Genomic DNA, 25743 nt, shown 5'->3' with positions numbered 1-25743 from the left:
TATGTAATGTTTTGAACAACCAATAAAAAATAGAAAAAAAAAGAAAAGTAAAAAAAGGGTCGTATATGTAGTCAGAGTGCCATGTGCATTAAAGCAAGGCTGCTGACTAATAAAGAACCAAAAGGTAGCAACCCCAGAGCTGTGCAGCATCCACATTTCGGCTTCTTCCCGCTGGTGGAAATGGGCTGCCCGTCAGGATGGAAGGCAGCTGACTCCTTCTTAGTCACATTTATCCACCCTGAAATTTAGATAGTGACATAACATGCAATTAATGGCTTTATTCCCAACTTAATATGCTGATTGTGCCAAATTGGTGATATTTTAGTAATCAATTTAATGACAGGTTAAAGTACATATTTACAAAGTATAGTGCCTTAAAAATATGGCTTTCTATGCCCAAGAATACAGTATGTTTGGTTTGGTTTAGTTGAGAGTTTTATTAAATACACAGTCCAGTTGATTCATTTAAGATTGAGAGAATGGAAAACACAATGACAGATGAGATTTGACCAATGACAACATTGCTGTTCATTTTTATTTCCCAGTGCTAGGTCTGGTTCTTCCCATCTGGGCAATAGCACTCATTTCCTTTGGTGTTGCTCTACTCTTCGCTCTTTTTGTATGGCTCTTTGTGTGTCCATGGATGCGGAGGAAAATAGCAGGTAAGCACGTTTTTATTTCTTTGGAATTACAAAAATTTCTCCCAATTCCTGTGACTTCCCATGTAACAAGCAAGTATCCTCACAAATGGAGGAAATGGAAGTACAGTTAACTCCAGAACATACATTGGGATACAAGCCCAGTCTCATGGCTCTTGGCTCCTGACTAATTTCTGGCTTAAACTTTTTCTTAGTAACTTGTGACTCAGGTGAGCAGGGGCTCTCATTGCCATCAGTAACAGGAAATTAACTATGCAGCCAAGTTCTACCAGCCTGATGAAAATCAATACCCTGCAGGGAGATGCAAATTAATAACATAGGAGATATTATTTCCAACCCATAAGAATAAGTAAAAATTTGAAACAAACAAGTAATTCCAAGTGTTGGTGAGGAAATGAAATAACTGCAATTCTCATATGCTTATGGTGAAATGTAAACTAATTCAACCACTTTGAAAATTAGCTTAGCAGTTGTTTTATAAAGGTAACCATATACTTACCATATGACACAGAAGTTTCACTCCTAAGTAGTTATCCAAGAGAAATAAAGATGTAAGTTCATAAAAAGACATACTACATCTACAAACAAATCTTTTAGTCATAATAGCACCAAAATGGAAACAATCCAGTGTTCACCAGCAAGTAAGTGGTGTATATATTTGTATAATAGAAGACTACTTAGCAATAAGGAGAATTGAACACCATATAAGGAATTTCATAGATGTTATATTGAACAAAAGAAGCCAGATACAAAAGAATGCATATGCCATATGACTCCATGTTTCATAAACTCTCTGTAAGTTTACCTTAAGAAATTTTATGGATGTTTCCTTAAAATTCAAGTATAGTAAAAACTAAGTGAAAATGAAGAAATCACCAGTTGCCTGGGAGTTTGGAAATGATTTAAAGGGACACAAAGGAACTTATCAGGAACATGGGAATATTTATTCATGTTTTAATTGGGAAATGGTCATAGGATATGCTGATTTGTTACAGATTATCCACCATTTAAAATATCTGTATTTTGCTAGTGCATTGGCACATACCTGTAATCCTAGTGACTGGAGAGACTGAGGCAGGAGGATTGCAAGTTCAAAGCCAGTCTCAGCAACTTAATGAGGCCCTAAACAATGTAGTGAAACCTGTCTCAAAAAGGGCTGGGGATGTGGCTCAGTGGATAAAGGCCCCTGGGTTCAATCCTTGGTCCCCAAAATAGTTAATTAGATAGTCAATCTGGATTTTATCATATGTAAATTATACCTCAAAAAAAAAAAAACAATTCTAATCTGGGCATAGTTATCCCAGAGACTCTGGAGACTGAGGCAGGAAGATCACAAGTTCGAGGCCAGCCTTAGCAACTTAGTGAGGCCCTAAGCAATTTAGCAAGACCCTGCCTCAAAATAAAAAGTAAAAAAAAAAGCAAGAGATACAACTCAGTATAAAAACACCACAGGGTTCATCCCCAGTCAAAAAGCAAAAAACTAAACTATGGTTTGGCTGATTATGTTAGTCAATGGCTGGGGTCCCCAGCACCACAAACAAAGGAAGGAAGGAGGGAAGGAGATAAAATATGCCTAGAAAATCAGTCAGGGTATTTTGCTATTATTACCAGCAACATAGTTGAATTTCAAACCTTGAAGCCACATGCTTTTATGGGGCTCACAAAAAGAGAGAGAAATATTTAAATTTGTTCCTAGAATGTTCCTTACAGTCATGTTTCAATATGGGCATATCTGAATTCGAAAATCCATGTTTCAAAAAAAATTAGATAATATGCAAGAGTCAGTACAGCAAAGATGTTGGTTCTTCTCAGATTGATCTACAGACTGAAATAATTAAAATAAAAATCCCAGGAGGATGTTTTGTTGATCTAGACAAGCTACTTTTAATATTTATATATAAGTTCAAAGAAACAAGAATAGCCAAAATAATTTCTGAAAAATTAGAATAAAGTTGGAGAATTCCTACTAACTGACTATAGGACTTATTGTCCTGTAGTTCCATAGGACTGTAGGAGCTCAGTGGTGAGCTACACCCCATTACTGGAAAGAAATGAAAAGAAGAAAAAAAAGACTTACTGTAAAGCTACATGACAGTGTGATTTATGAAGAGATAGACGTGTAAATTAATGGAACAGAATACAATACAGAAATAGACCCACACAAATTTGGCAAATGAGTTCTTCACAAAGATTCAAAGGAAAAATACACCTAGAAAATCAGTCAGGGAGAAGAGATAATCTTTTCAACAAATGGTATTGGAACTATCAAATATCCATATGCCAAAATAAGAACTTTACCCTAAATCTTAAACCTTAAGGGCTGGGGATGTGGTTCAAGCGGTAGCCTGCTTGCCTGGCATGCATGGGGCTCGGGGTTCAATCCTCAGCACCACATAAAAATAAAATAAAGATGTGTCCACCAAAAACTAAAAAATAAATATTAAAACATTCTCTCTCTCTCTCTCTCTCTCTCTCTCTCAAAAAAAAAAATTAACTCAAAAAGCACTGTATATATAAATGGAAAATAAAAAAACAAGACTTTGGGGGGAGAAAAACAGAAGGAAAAACTTTTATGATATTGATTAAGCAAGGGTTAACATATGACCCCTAAAACATGATCCATGTAAGAAGAAATCGATAAATTACACTTTACCAAGATGAGAAACTCTTGTTTTCTTAAAAGTACTATTAAGAGAAGTTTCTTGTATTCATAATATATAAAGAAATTTCAGAAAACAAATAACCCAGTTAAAACAGCTAAATATTTGAGTAGGCACTTCACCAGAGAAGAGAGATGAATTGCAAATAAGCCCCTGACAAGGTGTTCAGCATCACTAGCCATCAGGGAAATGAAATAACCATGAGATATCACTACACTCCTATTTGAATGGCATTAAAAAAAAAAAAAAAACTGACAATGCTAAACACTGATGAGGAAGAAGAACAGCTGGAACTCTCATATATTTTAATGGTGGGAATGTAAAATGGCACAGGAAGACAATTGAGCAGTGTTTTTACAAAGTTAAAAATATATTTACCATAAATACCACTCCTGAGTAATTCCCCAGAGAAATGAAAACTTAAGTTCACACAAAAAAACTGTTCACAGCACCTTTATTTATATCACCAAAAGCTGGAAACAATCCAGAATATCCACAAAATGAATTAATAAATCTTGGTGCCCCCACACATTGGAATCCTACTTTCAACATTTGAAAGGAATAAACTGTCAATTTATGGGTGAATCAAAAGGCATTATGCTGAGTTAAAAGGAGCCAGTCTCAAAAAATGACATGTCATGATTTTATTTAGATGACTTTCTGAAGAAAGCAAAAGTGTCAGGTCAGAGACCGGATCACTGGTTGTCATTGTTACGATGGGGCAGAGGGTCTGATTACAGAGTTTTGGGGGACAGTGGAACTTTCCATGTTCTGGTAATCACCACTATATACACAGTTCTATGTTTGTTTTAAAAGTCAGATTTATACAGACACATAATCAGATTAGTGCATGTAAATTTAAAAACTAATAATTTTTAAAATTCACATTAATGCATGCAACATCAAACTAATTAGTGAAACCATATCACTAATTAATTAAAACCCAGCTTCTTATTCCCATGGAGCTGCTTCCTGCCCTGTCCTATCGTGAGAATAAACATTCCCTTCTGCATTCACACAGACAACTATCCTGAGATGAGCCATTCTTACTCATGCTATTTGCCTGGTTTAATCTGTTGGAGTCATGAAATGTACATAAATGCGTTGATTTTTAAATACTTTTCCTGAAAACTAAACCTTAATGTCAAGACCTTAAAATCTTTGCTTTCCAGGTTTGGGCTGTAATGTCACAATAGGAAATTGATACTATTCCCATGCTAGCTTTCTACAAGGTTTTTATTTAATCAAATTTGTATATTTTGAGATTTCAGTACTTCAAAAAGTATTCAGTATTTCAAAAAAAAATATTCTTTTTATGTGTGTATTTTAAGTACAGATTAGTGATTAAGGGCATGGACCAGGACCACAAAGCTACTGACTGAATTTAAATCTTAGGGCAAAGGGAAAAGGGAAGGGAGGGGGCATAGGGGTAGGAAAGATGGTGGAATGCAATGGTCATCATTACCCTAAGTACGTGTGAGAAGACAAGAAGGATGTGACTCTATTTTGTGTAAAACCAGAGATATGAAAAATTGTGCTCTAAATGTGTAATATGAATTGTAATGCATTCTGTTGTCATATATAACAAATCAAAATCAAAATAAATAAATAAATGTTAAATTTAAATGCCACTTACTATCTGTGTGAGCTGGCTGAGGCCAATGATTTAACCTCTCTGTGCCTCAGTTTGCTCACTAGCAAAATGAGAAAAAATAATAATACCTGTAATATAAATGTTAATTTTTGTTATAATATTTACAAATATTATCTTTCATCTAGATTATAAACAACTTAAAATGAACAATCTTTATGTACTTTTTTTTTCTTTTTGCAGTGCTAGGGGTAAAACCCAGAGCTTCAATATGACCCTGAGTCACACCTGCAGTCCTATGTATATTTTATATTTTTACATATGTGTTCCCTGTAAGACATAACAAATTTAATTTTAAAAAAAAGTTAATCTCTATAATCTGACTGTCTAGGTAGAGAGAAAGATAGATGATAGAGACAGATATGTGTTACGGTGTCCAGAAGAGGAACTGAAAGTTCATTTTCATTTCATTTATGTAGGTGAGAGCTTAGCAATTTGCTCAAGATAATTATTAGCAGCACCATGTATCAAATTTGATTAAAATAATACTTTTGAGCTTTAAAACAACTTCTTAAAATTTCATAGTTTATTTTTTGTTTTGTTTTATGTCGTCCAGGCTGGCCGCAAACCCCTGAACCCAAGCCATGCTCCTGCCTCAGCCTCCTGAGTAGCTGGGACTACAGGCATAGGCCACCACCCCCCTTCTTTGTTTCTTTTTAAAGTGAAGGATTTTTTTTTTAAGTAAGTAGGATCTTCCTATTCCTTTGAAGGAAAAATATTTTCTTGTTTCATAAAATTTGGTATGATAAAGAAATCTGAAACCAATAATTCATAGACCAGAAGAAAATAAAAAATGCTAGAACTATATCTGTGAAGACAGAAAGGATAAACTGGAAAATTTCAGCGATTCTGAGGTTAGTTTAAGGAAATAGGAGGCCAGTCTAGATAATTGTGGATTTACAGAACATTGTCCCTGGAGAGCTCTGGGTGATCAAATTTAACCCTCTCTTTTTTGTGGTTTTTAGATGTAGTAACTCAGGCCCTAAATACTCATCTTTTTCTTTAGTAGATAAATTTCCCAGCTAGAGTTTTACAGATAATTAAGCTTTTTACTTTATTTTCTCAGGCTAGCTGTACCTTATTTTCTCCCAAAGTAAGTTGCTAACGCATAGAGATATATTCACATTTTAATATTCACTTTTCAGTAACAGAATTCTCTTCTGAAAGTTGTAGTTATGATTCTATTTTCTCTAGGAAAATTACAGAAAGAGGGTGCTTTATCACGAGTATCTGAGGAAAGCCTCAATAAAGTCCAAGAAGCGGAGTCCCCTGTCTTCAAAGAGCTCCCAGGTGTCAAGGCAAATGATGACAGCACCGTCCCTCTAACAGGATCATCTGGGGAAGCATCTGGGGCCTCAGAAGGCACATCGTCTGGGAACCACCCGCGCGCCTCCTATGGTAAGACTCGCCTGCAGAACTTGGGGTTACCAGAGGTGCTAAGGCATTTCTCAGATGACCAGCCAGGCCTGTGTGGAGATCCAGAAGTTTTCCCCAATGTCATGAGTTTCAGTGTTGGTGCTAGAGTTGAACCCAAGGCTCCTCATATACTAAGCCTGCACTTTACCCCTGTGCTACGTCTCTAGTCCCTCAATTCTATGTTTTGAGAAAACCCAGAAGCTAAAGAGACCTCAGGAAGCCATTCCAGGCACCAGAGCAGGCTCTCTCCTGTCCTGTGATTTTCTTCCCAGAGCTATTTATTCTTTTCTGAGGTGCCAAGGGCCCACTGCAGCCAGTGGCCGTGCTGCACTCACTCAGCTTACCTGCGCAAAGCTTCCCCCAGTGCTGAAGACTGGTTCACTCGGCTACTGCAAACGTCTTCCTCGGGGAAGACAAGAAGTAAAGGCTAAGGTTGGAACCCACAGACATGGTCCTACCTGGAATCACAAAAACCTTAGAAACCACCCAGACTACCTGGGGTAATCTTTAGCCTTATAACCTGATGGACAGTGACTGCTCAAGACTGTCCAGCCACTTCCCCTCCTGCAAGGTGGGCCCCCAGCACCTGCTTTCCATAGGTTTATTCTCAGGTACAGCTCAGAGAAAACAAATTGGTTTTGGTTTTTGTGTGTGCCTCCTGCATGGTGAACATATGCTTTACCCCTGAGCTATATTCCTAGTCCTCTAAAGGTGGAAAATTCATTTTGTCCTGCTGATCTGACACATACTGCCTCCCACTGTTAAGAAGCACATAGTACACTACCTATCTAATGTGAACTGCATTTTGCCTCATATAATTAAGGTGTTGGTTTTTTTTTTCCTTTTTTTTCCTGTAGTACAGAGGTACTGAGGATTGGCCCAGGGGTACTTTACCCCTGAGCTATATCCCCAGATCTTTTTTTCTTTCTTTTTAGACAGGGTCTTAGTAAGTTGCTGAGGCTGGCCTCAAACTTGTGACCCTCCTGCCTCAGCCTCCCTAGTCACTGGGATTATAAGTGTGCATCACCATACCCAGCGTCATGTATAAAGTTCTTCTAAAATTTCATATTAGATTTCTTCCTTTATAGATAGCTAGAAGCAGAAAAGAGTGCTGTATTTCTGGAAGATACTTTTTAAAAGAACTTAGCATTTTGACATACTGTGTTGTTAGTTCTGCCCTTTTGTTATATGCTTCCAAGTTTGTTTATATTTTTAATTTTAACCCTACTGTACTTTATAGTTAGAAAATGAAGCAAACAGAAAAGAATTAAAATTTTGTATAATCCAACCTTCTAGGACCAATGCCAGGAAATGGTAGGGAGTATCTCTTTGCAGACATGGTTTATATTCAAGATGCTAAAAAATAAAACATTTTGTTTGATTGGTGCCAGGGATGGAACCCAGAGCCTTTGCATATTAAGTGTGCTCTCTTACCACCGAGCTACACCTCTATTCTTAAATAAAACTTTGTAAAATCCTTTTCAGGAAGGGCCCTTTCCATGACTCATGGTTCTATGAAATCACCGATCTCCAATGGCACATTTGGCTTTGATGGCCACACGAGGAGTGACGGACATGTGTATCACACTGTACACAAAGACTCGGGGCTCTACAAAGACTTGCTGCACAAAATTCACATAGACAGGGGCCCTGAGGAGAAGCCCGCCCAGGAAAACAATTACAGGTTCCTGCGACGAAACAACAGTTACACATGCTACACCGCAGCCATTTGTGGGATGCCAGTTCACTCCACTTTCAAAGCTACTGACTCTGCCCCAGAAGATAGTGAGAAGCTGGTGGGTGACACTGTGTCCTATTCTAAAAAGAGACTTCGCTATGACAGCTACTCCAGCTATTGCAATGCAGTTGCGGAAGCTGAGATCGAGGCAGAGGAGGGTGGTGTGGAAATGAAACTAGCATCTGAGCTGACAGATCCTGGCCAGCCTCGAGAGGATCCTGCAGAAGAAGAAAAGGAAGAGAAGGACACTGCTGAGGTCCATCTCCTGTTCCATTTTCTGCAAGTCCTCACTGCCTGTTTTGGGTCCTTTGCTCATGGTGGCAATGATGTGAGGTAAGTGAAATGTTCATTTGTTTAATGAGTCTGTATTGAGGGTCTCTTGGGTTCCAGAATATAGCAGTAGACAACACAGACAAAAATCCCTCCTACTGGGGGATAATAAACACAGGAGTGACATGCATAATGCGCTAGATAGTGAGGAAGGTTCAAAGAACAATCAAATAGAAAGGGGGAGCTGGTGGAGGGCTGCAGTGATAGGTAAGTGTGCAGGGAAGAGCGTGTTGAGCCAGGTCTGAAGGAGGTGAGGGAGCCAGCCAGCTGAATGTCGTGGGAAGAGGGAACAACAGGTGTAAAGGCCAAAGACAGAGAGTACTTGGGATACTCTAGGAAGAGCAAGAGCTTTGAGAGGAGAGAGTGGAGGCTGTATAGTCAGCAAGTCAGTCAGACCTGAAATATGTAGGGCCCCAAAGCACAGAAAAGAATTTCTATCTTTGGGGTGCAGGTCCCAGTAGTGGGACCTGCAGTCCCAGCAACTCAGGAGACTGAGGCAGGCAGATAGCATTGAAACAGGGCTTGGGAGGTTTAACAGGAGTTTTCAAAGCAGAAAATGGGCACAGGCATTTACTTGGAGGAAATGTTATATATTTAAGCCCTCTTGCCTCGATTTTTCTCCCCTGTAAAATAGAAAAACCAGCTCCCAGAATCCAGTGGCAATAACATGTCCGTCTTAGTTATTCCCAGTGACAACTGTGGTGTCAGTGTTAGCACATGCAAAGGCATGGCGGATGTCACACAGGCTAGAGTCTGTGATGAGAGCCAGGCTGTACTCAGGAACTGCTGGCTTGTGGTCACACTGGAGCAGCAGCAGCCAGTGTCTGTGGCTCCAGAATCCCAGCGGGAGGCATTTAGGTGGGATTGTGCAGAGCCCTGGAGGCTGCCCAGAAGGGCTGCTGCGGGGGAGGATCACTGGTGCAGCAACAGTCCCCAGGAGTCCTTCCAGATTGGACTCTGGGTGGAAGGACAGTTGGACTACAAAGTCTGGGATAAATTGAGTAACTGAGCCCTTTTCCTTCAGTGGCTTCTTGTGAGGAGGGTCAGCACCACCTGAGGTCTCTGTAGTCTTCCCCACTCCACATTTGCAGACTACATAGCTACCAGGTGTAGCTTTAAGTTATGGCTTTCAGTGTGATTATGTGGAGGCATTTCTTCCTGCAACAGAGGGAATCAGGCTGGGGGAGGGTGTGGCCTCCTGCGCAGACTCTGTTGGCTCAGCCCCAGGCCTTTACTCTGGAGGAGGCAGCAAAGTCTGCTAGAATCTGGGGGCCTCAACTTTGAGTCTTCATTCTCTTCTAGTTGTGTAGCCCTAGACAAGTCATATGCCTCCCCAAAGCCTCAGTTTCCCAATCTGTAAAATAGGATCGAATTAGTTCCAAATTCGTAGGGTTTCCGTGAGGATGATGTAAGATTCTGGTATATCATGCTTAGGACAGTTTTCCTCACATACTCAGCAACCAATCCATTGTCACCATTCCTATTATTATCATTAACATGCAGGGCTCATATTTTGGTCTGAATTAGGACAACATCCTGCCACTTTTTTTTACTGCCCAATTATTGACTTCTCTGTGGGTGCTGTACCTAGCTTATGTATACGAAACTTCACTTCTGTTCTTTTTAAAAGAAGTCTTGAAGCCAGACAAGCCTGGGCATCCTCTGCTCTGTTCAGTGTCTTATGGGTGTTTCCATGTGATTTTATTTGGGGCTCCATGTTATGTCCTATCTTAACTTTTGTGTGCCACTCACACCACTACATTCCTCCTCATTTTTAAGAATTCTTCATTGAAGGCCTGGTACTGACAGAGTGTTATGAATTGGACTCCTCACCTCTAGGAGATTAAGCTTTAGTTAGGGAGATTAGACAAACATATCTATGAAAAAGTAACAAACCACCCTAAAACAGTATTTCAAGTTCAGAAGAAGAATCCGGGTGTTCAGTACTTTAGATGACCAGAGTTTGGAACAATTGCTAGAAATTGGGTTCTGGTTTTGAGACTTTGCGCAGGATGCCTCCTGATCACAGCCAGGTTCTAGAAACAATAAACTAACCATGAAAGAGGCTTCTATTCATTTAAGAAAAGTTTGCAATAGGCTTCAATACTGAACCATTTCTAACGTATTCTAATCCTTTTCAAAACAACCCTTTGAGCCAGGTAAGCAATAGCCTTCAAAGACACCAAGATCACATAGCTAAAAAGAAGCAGACTTGGGAGCCAGTTCTTTGTGACTCTCAGCTTATACTCAGCACAGCTGGACTGCAGGAGGAAACTAGAGCTAGCAAAGCCATTAAAATCCCACATGTGCTGGGCACGGTGGCACACGCTTGTAATCCCAGTGGCTCAGGACTGTGGCAGGAGGATCACAGGTTCAAAGACAACCTCAGCAACTGAGCAAGGCACTAAGCAACTCAGTGAAACCCCATCTCTAAATAAAATATTTTTTAAAAGGGCTGGGGATTGGCTCAGTGGTTAAGCAATCCTGGGTTAAATCCTCAGTACCCAAAAACAAACAAACAAACAAACAACATGTCAGTTCTCTGTGGGGCTGCCTAAGGCCTGAGGGGCAATAGCATGTCCCAGGAAAGCGTGTGAGTGCCTGAGTGAGCCTGAATTCTTGCCTCAGTCCTTCTTTGTGCCAGCAACTTGACCTTGGCCTTGGTTTCCTCATCAGGAAAAAGAAAGTGACATTGCCTAGTTTGCAGGGGGGTTGCATGAATTCATGGTGAGCAATAATATTTGTGATTTCATCGTATGGAACCGGACAGATCTACCAAAACCAGGAGCTAGTATTAGTAGCAGTAGCAGATGTGGCAGTGGAAATGGAAAGAAATCTGGGGGAAAAAAAGAAGAAAAACAGAACTTGGTTATTATGTCCACTTCTTGTGATTTTTCAGAACTTTTTAAAGAGTTAGTAAATGACACACCCATTAGGATGACTGTCAGGAGAGAAAAAAAACAGAAATATTGGCAAGATGTGGAAAAATTAGAACCTCTGTGCTCTATTAGTAGGAATATAAAACAGAATGGAGATTCCTCAAAAATTTAAAGATAAAACTACCATTTGATCTAACAATCCTACTTCTGGGTACAAATCCCAAAGAATTTAGTGCAGAGTTTCAGAGATAATTTGCACACACATGATGAAAGCAGCCTTATTTACAATAGCCAAGAGGTGGAAGCAACATAAATATCCAATGAAGGAACAATGGCTAAACAAAATGTGGTATATAAATACAGTGGAGTATCAGTCAGGCTTAAAAAAAAGGAAATCCTGTCACATCATGAATTAACCCTGAAGACATAAGTGAAATAAACCTGAATAAAGAGATAAATACTATATTCCAATTATCCGAGGCATCTGAAATGGTCAAAATCAGAACCAGAAAGCAGAGTGGCAGTTGCCAGTCGCTGGGGGGAGAGGTGCATAGGATTGCTGTTTACAGAGTGTAGAGTTTTACATTTGCAAGATAAAAAAAAAAAAAAAAAAAAAGTTCTAGAAACCTATTTCACAGCAGTGTAAGTATACTTAAAATTATTTAACTCTACACTTAAAAATGACTAAGACAATAATTCCAGGTTCTGCTTTTGACTATACAAAAAATATTTTATCACCACTAGACTATGTGATAAGCCACAAGTAAAGTAAGACTCATTCTTGACATTGAGAAGTCACTGTGTATTGTGTGCCATGTGTATGTATAATTAATCTTTTTCTTTCCAGTAATGCCATTGGGCCCCTGGTAGCTTTGTGGCTGATTTATGAACACGGTGGAGTGATGCAAGAAGCAGCTACTCCTGTCTGGCTGCTGTTTTATGGAGGAGTTGGAATTTGTACAGGTCTCTGGGTTTGGGGAAGAAGAGTGATCCAGACCATGGGGAAAGACCTCACTCCAATCACACCTTCCAGGTGAGCCAACAGGTTGGGTTGACAGGGCTTGGCTGTTGAGGCCCGCTGTCAAGCCTGAGTTGGTGTCTGAGAGCACCCATGCTGCTTATCCACCATCAATGATCACAAGTGAGGAAGGGGCAAAGGACAAGAGCGACCCCCTCTTCCACTTTTGTTCACCACTGGTCACCCCCCTCTGTCACCACACTCCCCTGACTTACCTACAGTGGCACTGAGATGTGGGACAGAAAGGTTCAGAGGGAAGTAGTAGCTGAAGCAGAGCAAGAGGGAAGGGAAAATGGGAATCCTGTGGCAGTGTCCTTCCACTGTTGGTTTTCCCATTACGAAACCCTGAGAGCAAGTGGAGAGGAAGGGTAGGGCAAACAGCACCAGTGTCTGGGCCCATCTTTCTCCAAAATTCCTTATGCACATCAGCTCTGCCTGTTCTAGGGAAGCTATCATCAGAGCACATCAGGCTTCTTTTCTGTTTGATTTTCAGCACTATAACAAAATACCTGGAGAGGTAGCTTAGTAGGAGAGCACTTACCTAGCATGCATGAGACCCTGGGTTCAATCCCTAGCATCTAAAAACAAACCAAATACCTGAGATAACCAACTTAGAAAAAATTTATTTTGGATTGCAGATTTAGAGGTTCTAGTCTATCATAGGTTGGCCTCATTGCTTTGGACCGGTGGTGAGGCAGCACTCTGGCAGGAACATGTAGCAGAGAAAAACCACTCACCTCTCAAGCCAGAAAGAAAGAAAAAGCTGGGGTCTCAACATCTCTTTCAAGGGCACACCCAGTGACCTAAGGATTTCCCACTAGGTCCCATCTCCCAAAAGTTCTACCACCTCTCGATATACTATCCTGGTGATCAAGCCTTTAATGCATGGGTCTGTGGAAGACATTAAGGATCCAAAGTATAAACACTGATGCTGCTGTGTCAGTGTAGTATTCTGATTTTAAGTCCTTTGGGTATATACCAAGGAGTGGAATAAGTTGGTCAAATGATGGTTCCATTCCAAGTTTTCTGAGGAATCTCCATACTGCTTTCCATATTGGCTGCACCAATTTGCAGTCCCACCAGCAATGTATGAGTGTGCCTTTTCCCCCACATCCTTGCCAACATTTATTGTTACTTGCATTCTTGATAATTACCATTCTGACTAGAGTGAGATGGAATCTCAGTGTAGTTTTAATTTGCATTTCTCTAATTATTAGAGATGTTAAAAAACCTTTTTTCATATATTTTTTGACCACTCATACTTCTTCTGTGAAGTGCCTGTTCAGTTCTTTTGCCCATTTATTGATTGGGTTCTTTGTTTTTTTGTTTTTTGGGAGTGAGGGGGTTTTGGTATTAAGTTTTTTGAGTTCTTTATATATCCTGGAGATTAGTACTCTATCTGAGGTACAGGTAATAAAGATTTTCTCCCATTCTGTAGGTGCTCTGTTCATGGTCTTGTTTATTTCCTTTGCTGTGAAGAAGCCTTTTAGGGGCTGGGGATGTGGCTCAAGCGGTAGCGCGCTCGCCTGGCATGCGTGCGGCCTGGGTTCGATCCTCAGCACCACATATAAAACAAAGATATTGTGTCCACCGAAAACTAGAAAATGAATATTAAAGAATTCTCATTCTCATATTCTCTCTCTCTCTCTCTCTCTCTTTAAAAAAAAAAAAGAAGCCTTTTAGTTTGATACAATCCCATATATTGATTCTTGATTTTACTTCTTGTGCAATGTTTACAGCAGTTCAACTTATAATAGCCAAGCTGTGGAACCAATCTAGGTGCCCTACAACAGATGAATGGATAAAAAAATGACATGGTATATATACATAATGTAATATTACTCAGCCATAAAGAAGAATGAAATTATGGTATTTGCCAGTAAATGGATGGAATTGAAGAATATGATGCCAAGTGAAATAAGCCAACCCAAAAAAACCAAATGCAGAATGTACTCTCTGATATGTTGATGCTAATCCGCAACAAGGGAGAATAGGGAGGGAAATATTAGAAGTTTATTGGATTAGACAAAGGGGAATGAAGGGAAGGGAAGAAAGATGGAAATGGGAAAGACAGGAGAATGAATCATACATAACTTTCCTATCCTTATATATGAATACACAACCAGTGTAACTCCACATCATGTACAACCACAAGAAATGGGATCCTAATTAGAATAAGTCATATTCTACATATGTATAATGTGTCAAAATACACTCTACTGTCATGTATATCTGAAAAGAACAACAACAAAAAGATCCAAAGTAGTGCCTTCCTTTCCTAAAAATTCTCCATCCACCCCAGCTCTCACCCGCCATCCTTCTGTAGTTACCTTAGGCATCCTCCAGATGGGATGTGCCCCTGCTATTCTGGGGCGGGGGTGGGGCGGTGTTGAGAGCCACAGCCAAAGGGGCCCCAGCAAACTTCCAGCTGCCAGCAAGCTTCAGACTGCCAGCTGATGATTGGCTGGGTTGCGTGGGCAGAGCCAAAGAAGTCACCCAATGAGCAGCTCCGTGGAGGAGCCAATCAGCTAGATGTTGCTGGGGCCGCTGTGAGCCAATCATCAGCTGGCAGTCTGAAGGGCAGGGAAACAGCCCAATGAACATCACTGCAGAGGAGCCAATCAGCTAGATGTTGCTGGGGCCACTGTGAGCCAATCATCAGCTGGCAGTCTGAAGCTTGCTGGCAGCTGGAAGTTTGCTGGGGCCCCTTTGGCTGTGGCTCTCAATGGAGCTGCTCATTGGGTGACTTCTTTGGCTCTGCCCACGCAACCCAGCCAATCGGCCTCAAGAGCAGGAGGATTGTGGGAGGTTGAGAGGCTGGTGTGGGGGAGAGAGGCTTGTGGAAGCCGGTGGTGGCAGTTGGGCTCTGAGGGTTTTTCCCTGGAGCTGTTTTGTTTGGCGTTTGTAGTTCTAAAAATAAAGTTAGTTTCTTTTTGACAAGTGGCTCCTGATTTGTGCCAAGCCAGACTTCGGCAGGGCGGGGATGGGAGGGGGGGTCCGGAGCTTTACATGTGGTCATTCTCTCATACAGCTTCTAGATATATAAGGGGTTAATTGACAAACTTAGAACCTTCAGAATATAACTACCTATTACAGGAAGTCTTTGCTTTTGTTTTAAAATGTACTAGAGCTCTTCATTTGCAATTTTTTTCTGATTTTCAGTTTACCCCTTGAGCTTCATTTTAACAAGATTCTTTTAGAAGGTTGCTTTGAAGAAGCATTAATAATCTGTGAAAAAAATTGCTTTTTGTAATAAGCACACATTTAAAAAATGAAAGCATAGTTTTTCTTATGCTCCTTTAGAAAAGTGACTAATTTATCATCTTATTACACAGCAGGAATTTCTGACCCAGTTCCTGCAGTGTGGGATTTTTGAAAACATATCAGAAAAAAAAAAGGCTGTTTGGGACTGTCAACAAGTATAATGCAAAGTCTTAGTGTGAATTGTTGCCATTATGCAGCAGTTTCTTGTTCCGCTAATGGCAGTCTGTCCCAGCCAGCAGTCAACCAAAGAATGTTCTGGTGAGACTTTGCACCCACGGGGTGTCAGTGAGGCCAACAAAGAGCGCCTATGATATGTCTTCTTGTGTTCCCTCCTGCAGCGGCTTCACCATTGAACTGGCCTCCGCATTCACTGTGGTCATCGCCTCCAACATTGGGCTTCCTGTCAGCACCACACACTGCAAGGTAGGCCTCTGCCAGCAGAGGATTGTCCTTTCATGGGGCTGCTAGGATCAGCCTAGAGTCACCAAGTGAATTCCAGAAAAGCTGGTAGCTCTTTTTATATGGGATTGTGTGTGGGGTGGAAAAAAGTATTTCAGGGTTTGCCAGGTCTCCAGAAGCTTGTTGGATGTGCCCTTCTGACCCAACCGTCTTTCCTGCTCTGTAGTACGGCACCTTTTACAGTTCAAACTTTGCTCTCTCAATGCATGAATACAAGGACCTTCCTTCCCTACACATGGGCTTCACGCTTCTCTTTTGGCTTGTGCCTCCCTCATTGTTTCCACTCTGGATTTTGCATTAAGGTCATGTGTGTGGTAACCATGTGGCTCAAATAGGGCATGCCCCTGAGTTCCAACTCATTACTAGGTTCCAGGGCTTGACCATGGAAGTAGAAATAGAAATAAATCATCTCAATGGCTGTGTCAGGGTTTTTCTCTTCCTATATAATGTTCAAAGTGACTATAAAGCCTTAGAGTAAGTTCCAAATGAACTTAAATTCCCAGTGTGGACCCTTGCTGAGTGCTCTAAGACACAGAGCTGAACAAGAGGGAATTCCTTGTCATGGTGGTCAAATGGACAGTGAGGAGTTTTAACTATTAATGAAGAAGAAATAGACTCCATGAGTTTCGGGAGATTTTAAAGTCAAGCAGGGGGAACCAGGACTAGAATACAGTTACAATAGCCTAAGTCCACCCAGAATCTGAAGATAATTCCAAAATATCCCCCATGGGCCTTCTGTATGCAGAAATACTCACCACCCTCAATAAAGCAAAAGCTACTTCGAGATTTTTCCTTAGTTTCATTTATTCATATCATTCAAGAAAAGCTCATTTGTAGTTGCCATGCTCTGGGCTCCTTGGGGAATACAGCAGCCACAAGATAGACATGGTTATCTACATTTACCTATGACTTTAAAATTCCAGCCAATATTTCAAACAGTGTGAAACTATGAATGAAAAGTGGTCATCAGAAGACTGAGGCAGAAGAATTGCAAGTTTGAGGCCAGCCTTAGGAAGACCCTCCCTCAAAATAAAAAATAAAAAGGGCTGGGATATGGCTCAGTAGCAGAGGTAGTGACCCTGTGTGCAATCCCCAATACTTACAAAAACAAAAAACAAAAAAGGAAAACTGACCATCTTCTTCCCCATATTGTACCTCACTTCAGTTCTCCATTTCACTATGTGGGAACATAGAAAAAAATACATATTGTTTTTCAAAGTTTTTTTCCAAGGCTTTTACTTTTTTATGTTTCTATTGGTACATTATAATTATACACAATAGTAGGAGTCATTGTGAGTTATTCATCAATTTCAATCCCAGTGTGCCCAAGTACTCTTGCCTGCCCCCACCCTCCAATCCCCTTCTTCTACTCTCCTGGTTTCCCTTCAATGGGTGCATTATACTTATACATAAAAGTGGGGTTCATTGTGATATATTTGTACATGCACATAGCATAAAGGATAATGTAGCAATAGTTGGCTCTTTGAAAATATTAACAAGATTGTTAAACCCTTAAACTTTTTAACTTTTCTGTAGGCATAAATAATCACTGTCTTTTTAATGGTTAACTGCACTTTAGCAAACTTTTAAAAGCATACTCTCACACTAGTAGAAATATCTGTTAAAAAAAAAAAAAAACAGCACCAGTTTGGTTTTCCTAGGTAACTGTTACTTACCTAACTACATTAGCATTTACACTAATGTGTAAAGTATTATAACTGATAATACTGACTTTGCTAGTAACACTAAAATCTAGAACACAACTTCTAGAAATAGATGAAAAGTATAAAATGCCTTTAAAAAGTAATCTATTCATTTTTATCTTTTAATATCATTTCCCCAGTATTTATATTTACACTATAATAAAGAGATGTTACTAAGGGATTTATATCCAGTTTGTACAGGACCTTTGTGAATGAATATGTTATTGTTGACCTAAAGTAGCTATACAAAGTATTTGATAAGTTTTATGTCTGTGGGATGTGATACTTGTTGGCACCTAAAGCAAGTCTTCTTCTCATTGGACCACGGTGGGATGTCATCAGTGAAATGGACAAGACAGAGCTCAACTTGGATTCTTATCAGTTTGTTCAGTGTCATTGATCATGGACTTCTGGACAAAGACCAGAGCTAGTCACTCTAGGAGGCACAAGTAGAGTCCTGGCTCATGAGAACATGCAGGGCTGTGGGAGAGCAAACCACTCACATCAAGTCCAGATAATAGAAGTGCTAGGAAGAGGTCACAGCTGCCATCGCCCTATAACACTTACTCTTTTAGATCACATATTTCCTCTGCATGCAACAATCCCCAAATGGCAAACGTGGGATGAAGTATGAAAGATGTGGGATGGTATTAAGAATGGGGCCTGTGTGGGGGGAGCCATGAGTCTGTACACATTCAGAGGGTGTTGATGTCCATATAAAATCATAACCAGATTGCATCTGATTTTCAAGAGTAATTATCCTGCATTTGATTTTTAAGTTTCTTGCTTGGAGCCATCCATTTGAAGGTGGGCAAACGTAGGGAAATTGGCAGGAAAAAAGATGGAAACTCTTTTTTTTAAATGAGCTTTTGAGTTTATCTGGGTATATTTCATTTATTCATACTTTCACCTAAGGGAACATAATTTAGTGCATAGTTTAAATTTTGTCATAACCTATTTAAAATGTTTTGTGATATGAATGTTAGCTGAATGTATAATTCAGAAAAGAACAAATAGAAAAAGTGTATCACATTTTATTTCAAAAGCACATATAAAACAATCTGCTTTGATTATAGATTTTGCTCTCTAGAAGCATTTACATTTTATACATTTTTGTGTTTCATATCAGAGGGCTCAGTTTACTAGATATTTTCCTGGGGTAAAACCTCTGAGTAAGGTCAAAAGCTTGAGGTTGTGGTTCAGTGGTAGAGTGCTCATCTAGCATGGGTGAGGCACTGGGTTCTATCCTCAGTACCATGTAAAAATAAATAAATAAATAAAGGTATTGTGTCCATCTACAACTAAAAAATTTTTTTAAAGAGAATCTGGGGCCCTTTTTTAAAAAAAAAAAATCTTCATTAAAGAAATATAGACTAGCCCTTGAAATAAAAATATCCTGAAATATTCAGCAATTCGTTAATTGTTCACTTCTGTGAACCTTAATCCACTTTGATCTTTAGCTCTAAAGCATAACGCATACCACATTAAGATCATTGCTGAACACAAACACTTGTTTGTGAGCTTTCTGATAAGAATTCTGAGTGGTCTTATTTAAAATTTTTTAATTCCATAGTGGGCTGGATTGAGATTACTGTCACTTGTGAATTATCCACATTGTCAACCTGTTAATGACATAGATGATTTCAACTGGTGTTAGGATTTAGAACAGCATATAAGAAATCCTAAGGATTTAAAAATTTAGAATTACAATTTCTAATTTAATCTCTGATTTTGCTCTCTGTTTTCCCTACTCCTTAGTAGTTCTGCTATTGGTTTTATGATGATGATCTTAAGCTGGACCCATATTTAATTTATTAAAAGGCAAGTTAGAATACAGCAAAAAATGTTCTTTTATATCAACAAAAGACCCAATCAGTAGTGATGACATAATACTGTGGAACTTTTATGAGCCAAATAACATATAACAACTAAATCATGTACATTAGGTGAAACTGTCACAACTTAGACATTAGTATGTCCAATCCTAAAACAAATGAAGCAGAGGAAAAAGTACTGAGGGGTAAAAAAGGACTTACACAGTATAATTACCAGCTGTATATCAAATTGGTACCCTACTAATCATAGGCTTTCTTATTGGGTATCATGAAAATTAATCATAAATTCAGAAGACCATTGACAAAATTTTAAAAATAGAAGTTGTATTAACTACAACCTCTAATCACAGTGTGTCAAGCTAGAAATTAAGTAAATATTGGAATAAGAATGTATCCCTTGGAGCTGGATGCAGTGGCACGTGCCTATAACTGCCATTAACTCAGGAGGCTGAGCCAAGAGGCTGAGGCAGGGAGATTAAAAGTTTGAGGGCAGCCCCAGCAATTTAGTGAGACCCTGACTCAAAATAAAAAGTAGAAGGGGCTAGGAATGTAGCTCAGTGGTAGAGCTCCCCTGGGCTCAATCCCCAGTACTACACACACACACACACACACACACACACACACCACACACACACACACACACACACACACACACACACAGATGTCCCCTTGAACAGTTTTTAATGCTTTTTAAAGTAACAATTGAATCAAGGAGTTTTAAAAAACAATACAGTGACAGCTTTCTTGGAAAATACTAAAAACTCTGTGCACGTGTGTTTCTGTGTGTACACATAGCAAAACCTGTGGCAACTGAAGCTCCACTAAAATGAAAATGCCTGTCTTTAAATGGTTCAGTTTATCAAAGGAAAAATAAAATAAGCAAATATTCAAATTAGGATTTTATAAAAAGTCCACAACAATAAAAATTCTGAAGAAAGATATAAGAGTATAACCAATTAAAACAAATTTAAAAATAAAAAAAAAGATGGTCAACTAAAAAAAAGAAAGATTTAAGAAGTATTTAAAGCAAAATTTTTAAAATAGTGAAGAAGGAGATGAAGTGGTTACTAATAAAATTTATCAAATCACATCAAAGGAAAACAAAGGAAGAGGAGTTAAGTTAAAAGGAGAAAAGACATTGTAGGAATAGATATAAAGAATTTGGTGTTTTTTCTTGAAATGGTGTTACTATGTTGCCAAGGTTGGCCTTGAACTTCTGGGCTCAAGCAATCCTCCCACCTCGGCCTCCCAAGCAGCTAGGACTCCAGGTGTGCTCTACCCTGTCCAGCTTGAAGAGAATTCTTTTGTTTCTTTTGTTAAATCATGAAAGGAACCACACAGCTGTATGTGAAGGATCTGAAAACCTATGTGAAATGAGTTAGCTTTTGCAAAATGTACATGACCAAAAAAATACTGACATAAGAGGTAGAAAAATGTAGAGAAACCTGACCAGAGCAATAGAATGAAAATAAGGGAGTTCTCCAAAAAAAGTTATTCTCCCCAAAAGAGCAAAAAGAATGTGGCACCTCTGACTCCTGTTCTAATTCATCATTTCCATTAAAAATAATAATAATAGATAATTCCATTATCATATAAATTTTCCACAAAATAAAACTAGAATATTTCCAGTTTATTCTATAAAGTATACACTGAATAACCCTAATTCTGAAAACCTAACTTAAAATATCACAAACAATTGTGAAAATTCAGCAAATTGTGATAAAATGTAAGAATATAGGGAACATAAAATGTATTGCTTTAACCATTTTAAGTGTAAAACTGTGTGTCAGTAAGTACATTCACATTGTTGTACACCTGCTGCCCAGTACGTTGTCTACCTGAGTACTTTCTGTATGTATATCATTAAGTAAAAAACAAACAAATCCACCCACAAAAAAAAATCACAAACAAAAACCCTATCTTGACCTATGAATATTGATTTAAAACTTTAGGATGTTAATAAATGACATCAAAAGAACATTTCAGCACTTGTAAGTAGAACCTTCTGGATTATCAGGAAGTAGGCTCTGTGAATTCTCTATCTCTGTGGGACCTGACCTCACAAGGGATCCACAGAAATGTGCTGAGTTCCAGGAAAGGTAAGAGGACGTCTAGAGTAAAAAGCCCAAGCCTAAGAGAAAGATAAAAAATCTAGAGCTTATCCTCATAGCCAGTTAGAAAAGATAACGGAAATTAAAAGGGAAAAAAATTCTTCCATGATTTCAGGGGGGGAAAAAGTCATTTTAGAATAATCCTAGGAAGAAATGTGAATGATGTATACGCAAAAGGCCCAAGTCTTTGCTTAGAGATATGAAAGAAAACCAGAATATGAGACATACTGTGAGATGGGATGGGGGAAACTACGTTTTATAAAGATATCCCAAATACACACCTCCAACATACCCGCCCCCGCCCACAGAATTTTTCTTGGTACTTTACAAAGTGGGATTATTCGGGGTAGGATAAATTATCAGGAGTATCAAATGGTGTAAAAAGAGAAGTGATAAGGAGAGACTAATGGTATGTGTTCTAAGGAAATATGAGTTAAAAGTAGGTGCTCGGGAAAGGATCTCTTCTCCCCTTTTTCTTCACTATTATTTAAAATTTAGTTTCCTTTTATGTTTCTTACATTGTTACTGTTTCCGTAGTGTTTAGTGAGTACTAAGTTTCAATTTGGGGTGATGAAAATGGTCTGGAGGTGGATGGTGGTGAAGGTTGCACAATAATTAGATGTACTTAAATGCCTTTAAAAATAGTTAAAATGGTAAGTTTTCTGTTATGCATATTTTATCACAATAATATTTTTAAAAATATATATTTGTATAAGAACAGATGAAACCTATCATATATGAGCATGTTTATAGAAGGAAAAAATTTAACCAGTAAGTAACATTGAGTAGCTAGAAAAACAATTAGACCCACAGCTCTCCGATTACATGAATATAAATCGATGGCTTTAAATAATATTTTAAGAATATTATTAAATTTAGAATAAAATAGAATTTTATTTTAGAAAATTTAGAATAAAGTAGAATTAGGTATTTGTCAAATATTCAAACTAAGGATAAATCACAGAATAAAAGTATAACATTTAATTGCATGAAACTGGAAATTCTAAAATGAAGCAAAGCAAAATTCCTAGATTAAGAAAGTATTTATATTAGATATCACAGTTAATATTATTATTCAATAACATTCACACATAAATAAATAAAAGGCACATTAGATTCTAATATGTTAAATGGGCAAAATACATGAAAAAAAACAACTTTTATATGTTAAAAACTAGAAGGAATGAAATTGGGTAACTACACAAAAGAAAGTTCAACTGGCACAGAGGTGTACACCTATAATCCCAGCAAATGGGGAAACTGAGGCACAGATCACAAGTTGGAGTCTCTAGTCTCAGCAATTTAGCAAAACCCTAAGCAACTTTATAAGACCCTGTCTCAAAAAATAAAAAGCCCTGGGGATGTAGCTCAATGGTAAAGTGCCCCTGGGTTCAATCCCCAGTCTTAAAAAAAAATGAAGTTCAGCCTTAGTTGTGATTAAAGAGATAGGCTAACTGGGCTGAAGATTAACTGCCTTTAAATATGCTAGTTTTTTGGTTTCCAGTTTGCTTCCATCTTAAGTGTTCTATTTTATTTTTCTGTAGTTAAATTACTCATGCTTTAAATCACCTTTCCTGTTTGAATCTCACTGGCCACTGTTAAGTGTTTGGAGATTAATAGAGACAAAGCACATTTTATGTAGTTCTTTAAAATCCAACTTGCATGTGACCAAGGGGCACCCTCTTAAACTCTCAGCATAATCAGTCCCCCTGTGAGGCATGAGATATTAAAAGCATTGTATTTTCTTAGGATTTTCATTTTCTGGGATAACATATTTTTTTTCCTTTCAAAAATTTCAACAAGCCATAAATGAACTTTGAGTGTTTTTGAAAAATACTTGAATTAATATTAGCATTCTAATTTGCACATGTCCATATCTGTCACCTTATGAGTCATAGTTGATAGTTTAGATTCAATAATATTTATGTGAATTGTAGTTGAAAAGGTACATCACAACTATATATGGAATGGAATAATCCTAAAACAATTGTGCCTAACAAACATTTAACAAACTTAGGGGAAATAATTGTCAGTTTTATAATATAGTTTATTTCTGTGCTTAGCCTATTTACATTGGTTAAATGTAAATTTTGTGTCTCACCTTTAAATACAGGGGCCTCGTTTTTACTTTTAAATGTTTGTGCTTCTGCAGGTGGGTTCCGTGGTGGCTGTGGGCTGGATCCGCTCCCGAAAGGCCGTGGACTGGCGCCTCTTCCGTAATATCTTTGTGGCCTGGTTTGTGACTGTCCCAGTGGCTGGGTTATTCAGTGCTGCTATCATGGCTCTTCTCATATATGGGATCCTTCCATATGTGTGATTTGTCTTCTTCCAACCAGTAAACTAAAGGGATAGTCTAGCATGGGTATGTGGAAGGTGTTCCCTCATATCTCTGTCTCTCTCTCTCCACCCCTCTCCCTCCCTCCCCCACCCCGGACACACACACATCCCAACCACACACAGCTGTCTCCCAACCAGCTCTCCACATCCTTTTCAAATGGTTCCAGACCAGACACCTCACCCAGGCTGCAGAAATTCATCTTCCAGAGCTAACTTAACTACTGTACATAGTAATATGTATTAAACTGTTATCGTGGTGATATAATGTGGTGCAGTTACTTATATATTAAATATATATTGTATACATAGAATAGGTAGCATTATTTCAAACATTCAAAATGGGAGTGGAGGTTATTGCCTAGAATTAAATATTCAATAGATCTTGTACATAATGATTTCTGTGGCAAATGTTAAGGCTTTTTCAAAAGAAAGTATAGATTGGAAAATCTTTTTCTGCCCCCCCTCCATGATACTTTCTTCTTTAATATACTGTAAGATAAATGAGATATAAGATACACAATACAAACTTGGGCAGGTGTACATAGGCCCACATGTGATTAAATAATACCAGGACAGAGTTCACAAGTGCTTTCACTGAAGTATTTGTTCATATACTATGTATGGATTATTGTGTAATATATCATAATTACTTTTGTAAATACTTAAAACTGTAATTTTTTAATGGTGTGCTTCCCTTATACTTTTTTGATCAGAGAATTTTGGAAAGTACCAAAGAAGCAGGGGAATAGTTTGCCAGTATTATTTTTTCACGTTGTTTGTACCCCCTCCTCATTAACCTGGATGTAGTAAGACCACCCAAGCTCTGACTTGTCCTAGAGCATTGTGTGTGGTTGAGACACCAGCGCCCATCCTGTTCATATCACTCTTGGATTCCCCACCCCACCAGCACCACCACTGCTGCCACATACCAGATACTGGTCAGCCCTGCAGTGGCCTTTCATTGTCACCAGCGTGGAGAATGTACAGATGTAAGGATGTGTAACTAGACACTACACATCAAGTCCAGTTTAAATTTCCATCCCTGTTCTCCCCTGCAGCTTGAAAAAAGGGATTGTCTCAAACTTAAAGCCAGTGAGGCTTTTTTTATTGCTTTGACATTCTAGAAATTCAGGGGCTGGAGTTGAATACTAAAGGTACACTGGGTGTGAGGATTTCCTTGAGGCCTTTATTAAGTGGGAGATCCTGATGCTCTCTTGTAGTCCCACTGGATTCTCTTCTCTTTTAATAGCGGGAGGAAGTATGACTAATGTTAGAGCCTGAAACTATGGAAATGCTGCTAAAATTTTTATATTGACAAACATTTTCTCGGTACTTCATTGTGATTTTTCATTAATCAACCATATTAAATTTATAATAAAAAATGCCCCTCAAAAGTTTGCCTCTGAAGTCTTTTTCTGAATAGCTACAAAATGTTTATCTTTCAGAGTTTCCACAAAAATGAAAGCTATATAATTTGGCCTCTTAGTTTTCAGATACATTTTCTCCCCTATTTTACTACCCTTACATGTTATGCAGAAAATACACAGGAACGAGAAAAGGAAAGAATGGCCTACACAGCCAGGATTCAGAAATCCCTACTGGGAACAAACACATACAGATTGGAGCTGTCTGACCACAAGGTTTGTCCCTGGATCAGGACTTTGCTAAAGGAAGCACCCCTCT

The 25743-nt window shown here is 38.7% G+C and overlaps 1 protein-coding gene across 4 annotated transcripts in view; it reads left to right on the top strand.

Moving 5' to 3' along the window:
• Slc20a2 (solute carrier family 20 member 2) overlaps positions 1-25454 on the top strand; it is a 101487-nt gene extending 76033 nt beyond the window's left edge. For all 4 annotated transcript variants that reach the window (XM_078031277.1, XM_078031278.1, XM_005340303.5 and 1 more), the window contains 6 exons: positions 546-662; positions 6165-6368; positions 7872-8457; positions 12181-12366; positions 15954-16038; positions 23876-25454. In XM_078031277.1, coding sequence (XP_077887403.1) covers positions 546-662; positions 6165-6368; positions 7872-8457; positions 12181-12366; positions 15954-16038; positions 23876-24040 — 1343 coding nt within the window. In that variant the 3' untranslated portion in view covers positions 24041-25454. The remainder of the gene's footprint in view (positions 1-545; positions 663-6164; positions 6369-7871; positions 8458-12180; positions 12367-15953; positions 16039-23875) is intronic.
• The last annotated feature ends 289 nt before the right edge of the window (positions 25455-25743 follow it).

This window comes from Ictidomys tridecemlineatus, chromosome 14 (genome assembly GCF_052094955.1).
Source record: "Ictidomys tridecemlineatus isolate mIctTri1 chromosome 14, mIctTri1.hap1, whole genome shotgun sequence".
NCBI lineage: Eukaryota > Metazoa > Chordata > Mammalia > Rodentia > Sciuridae > Ictidomys > Ictidomys tridecemlineatus.
Note: the sequence above shows the minus strand (reverse complement) of the source record. Positions and strands in the feature narration are given on the sequence as shown.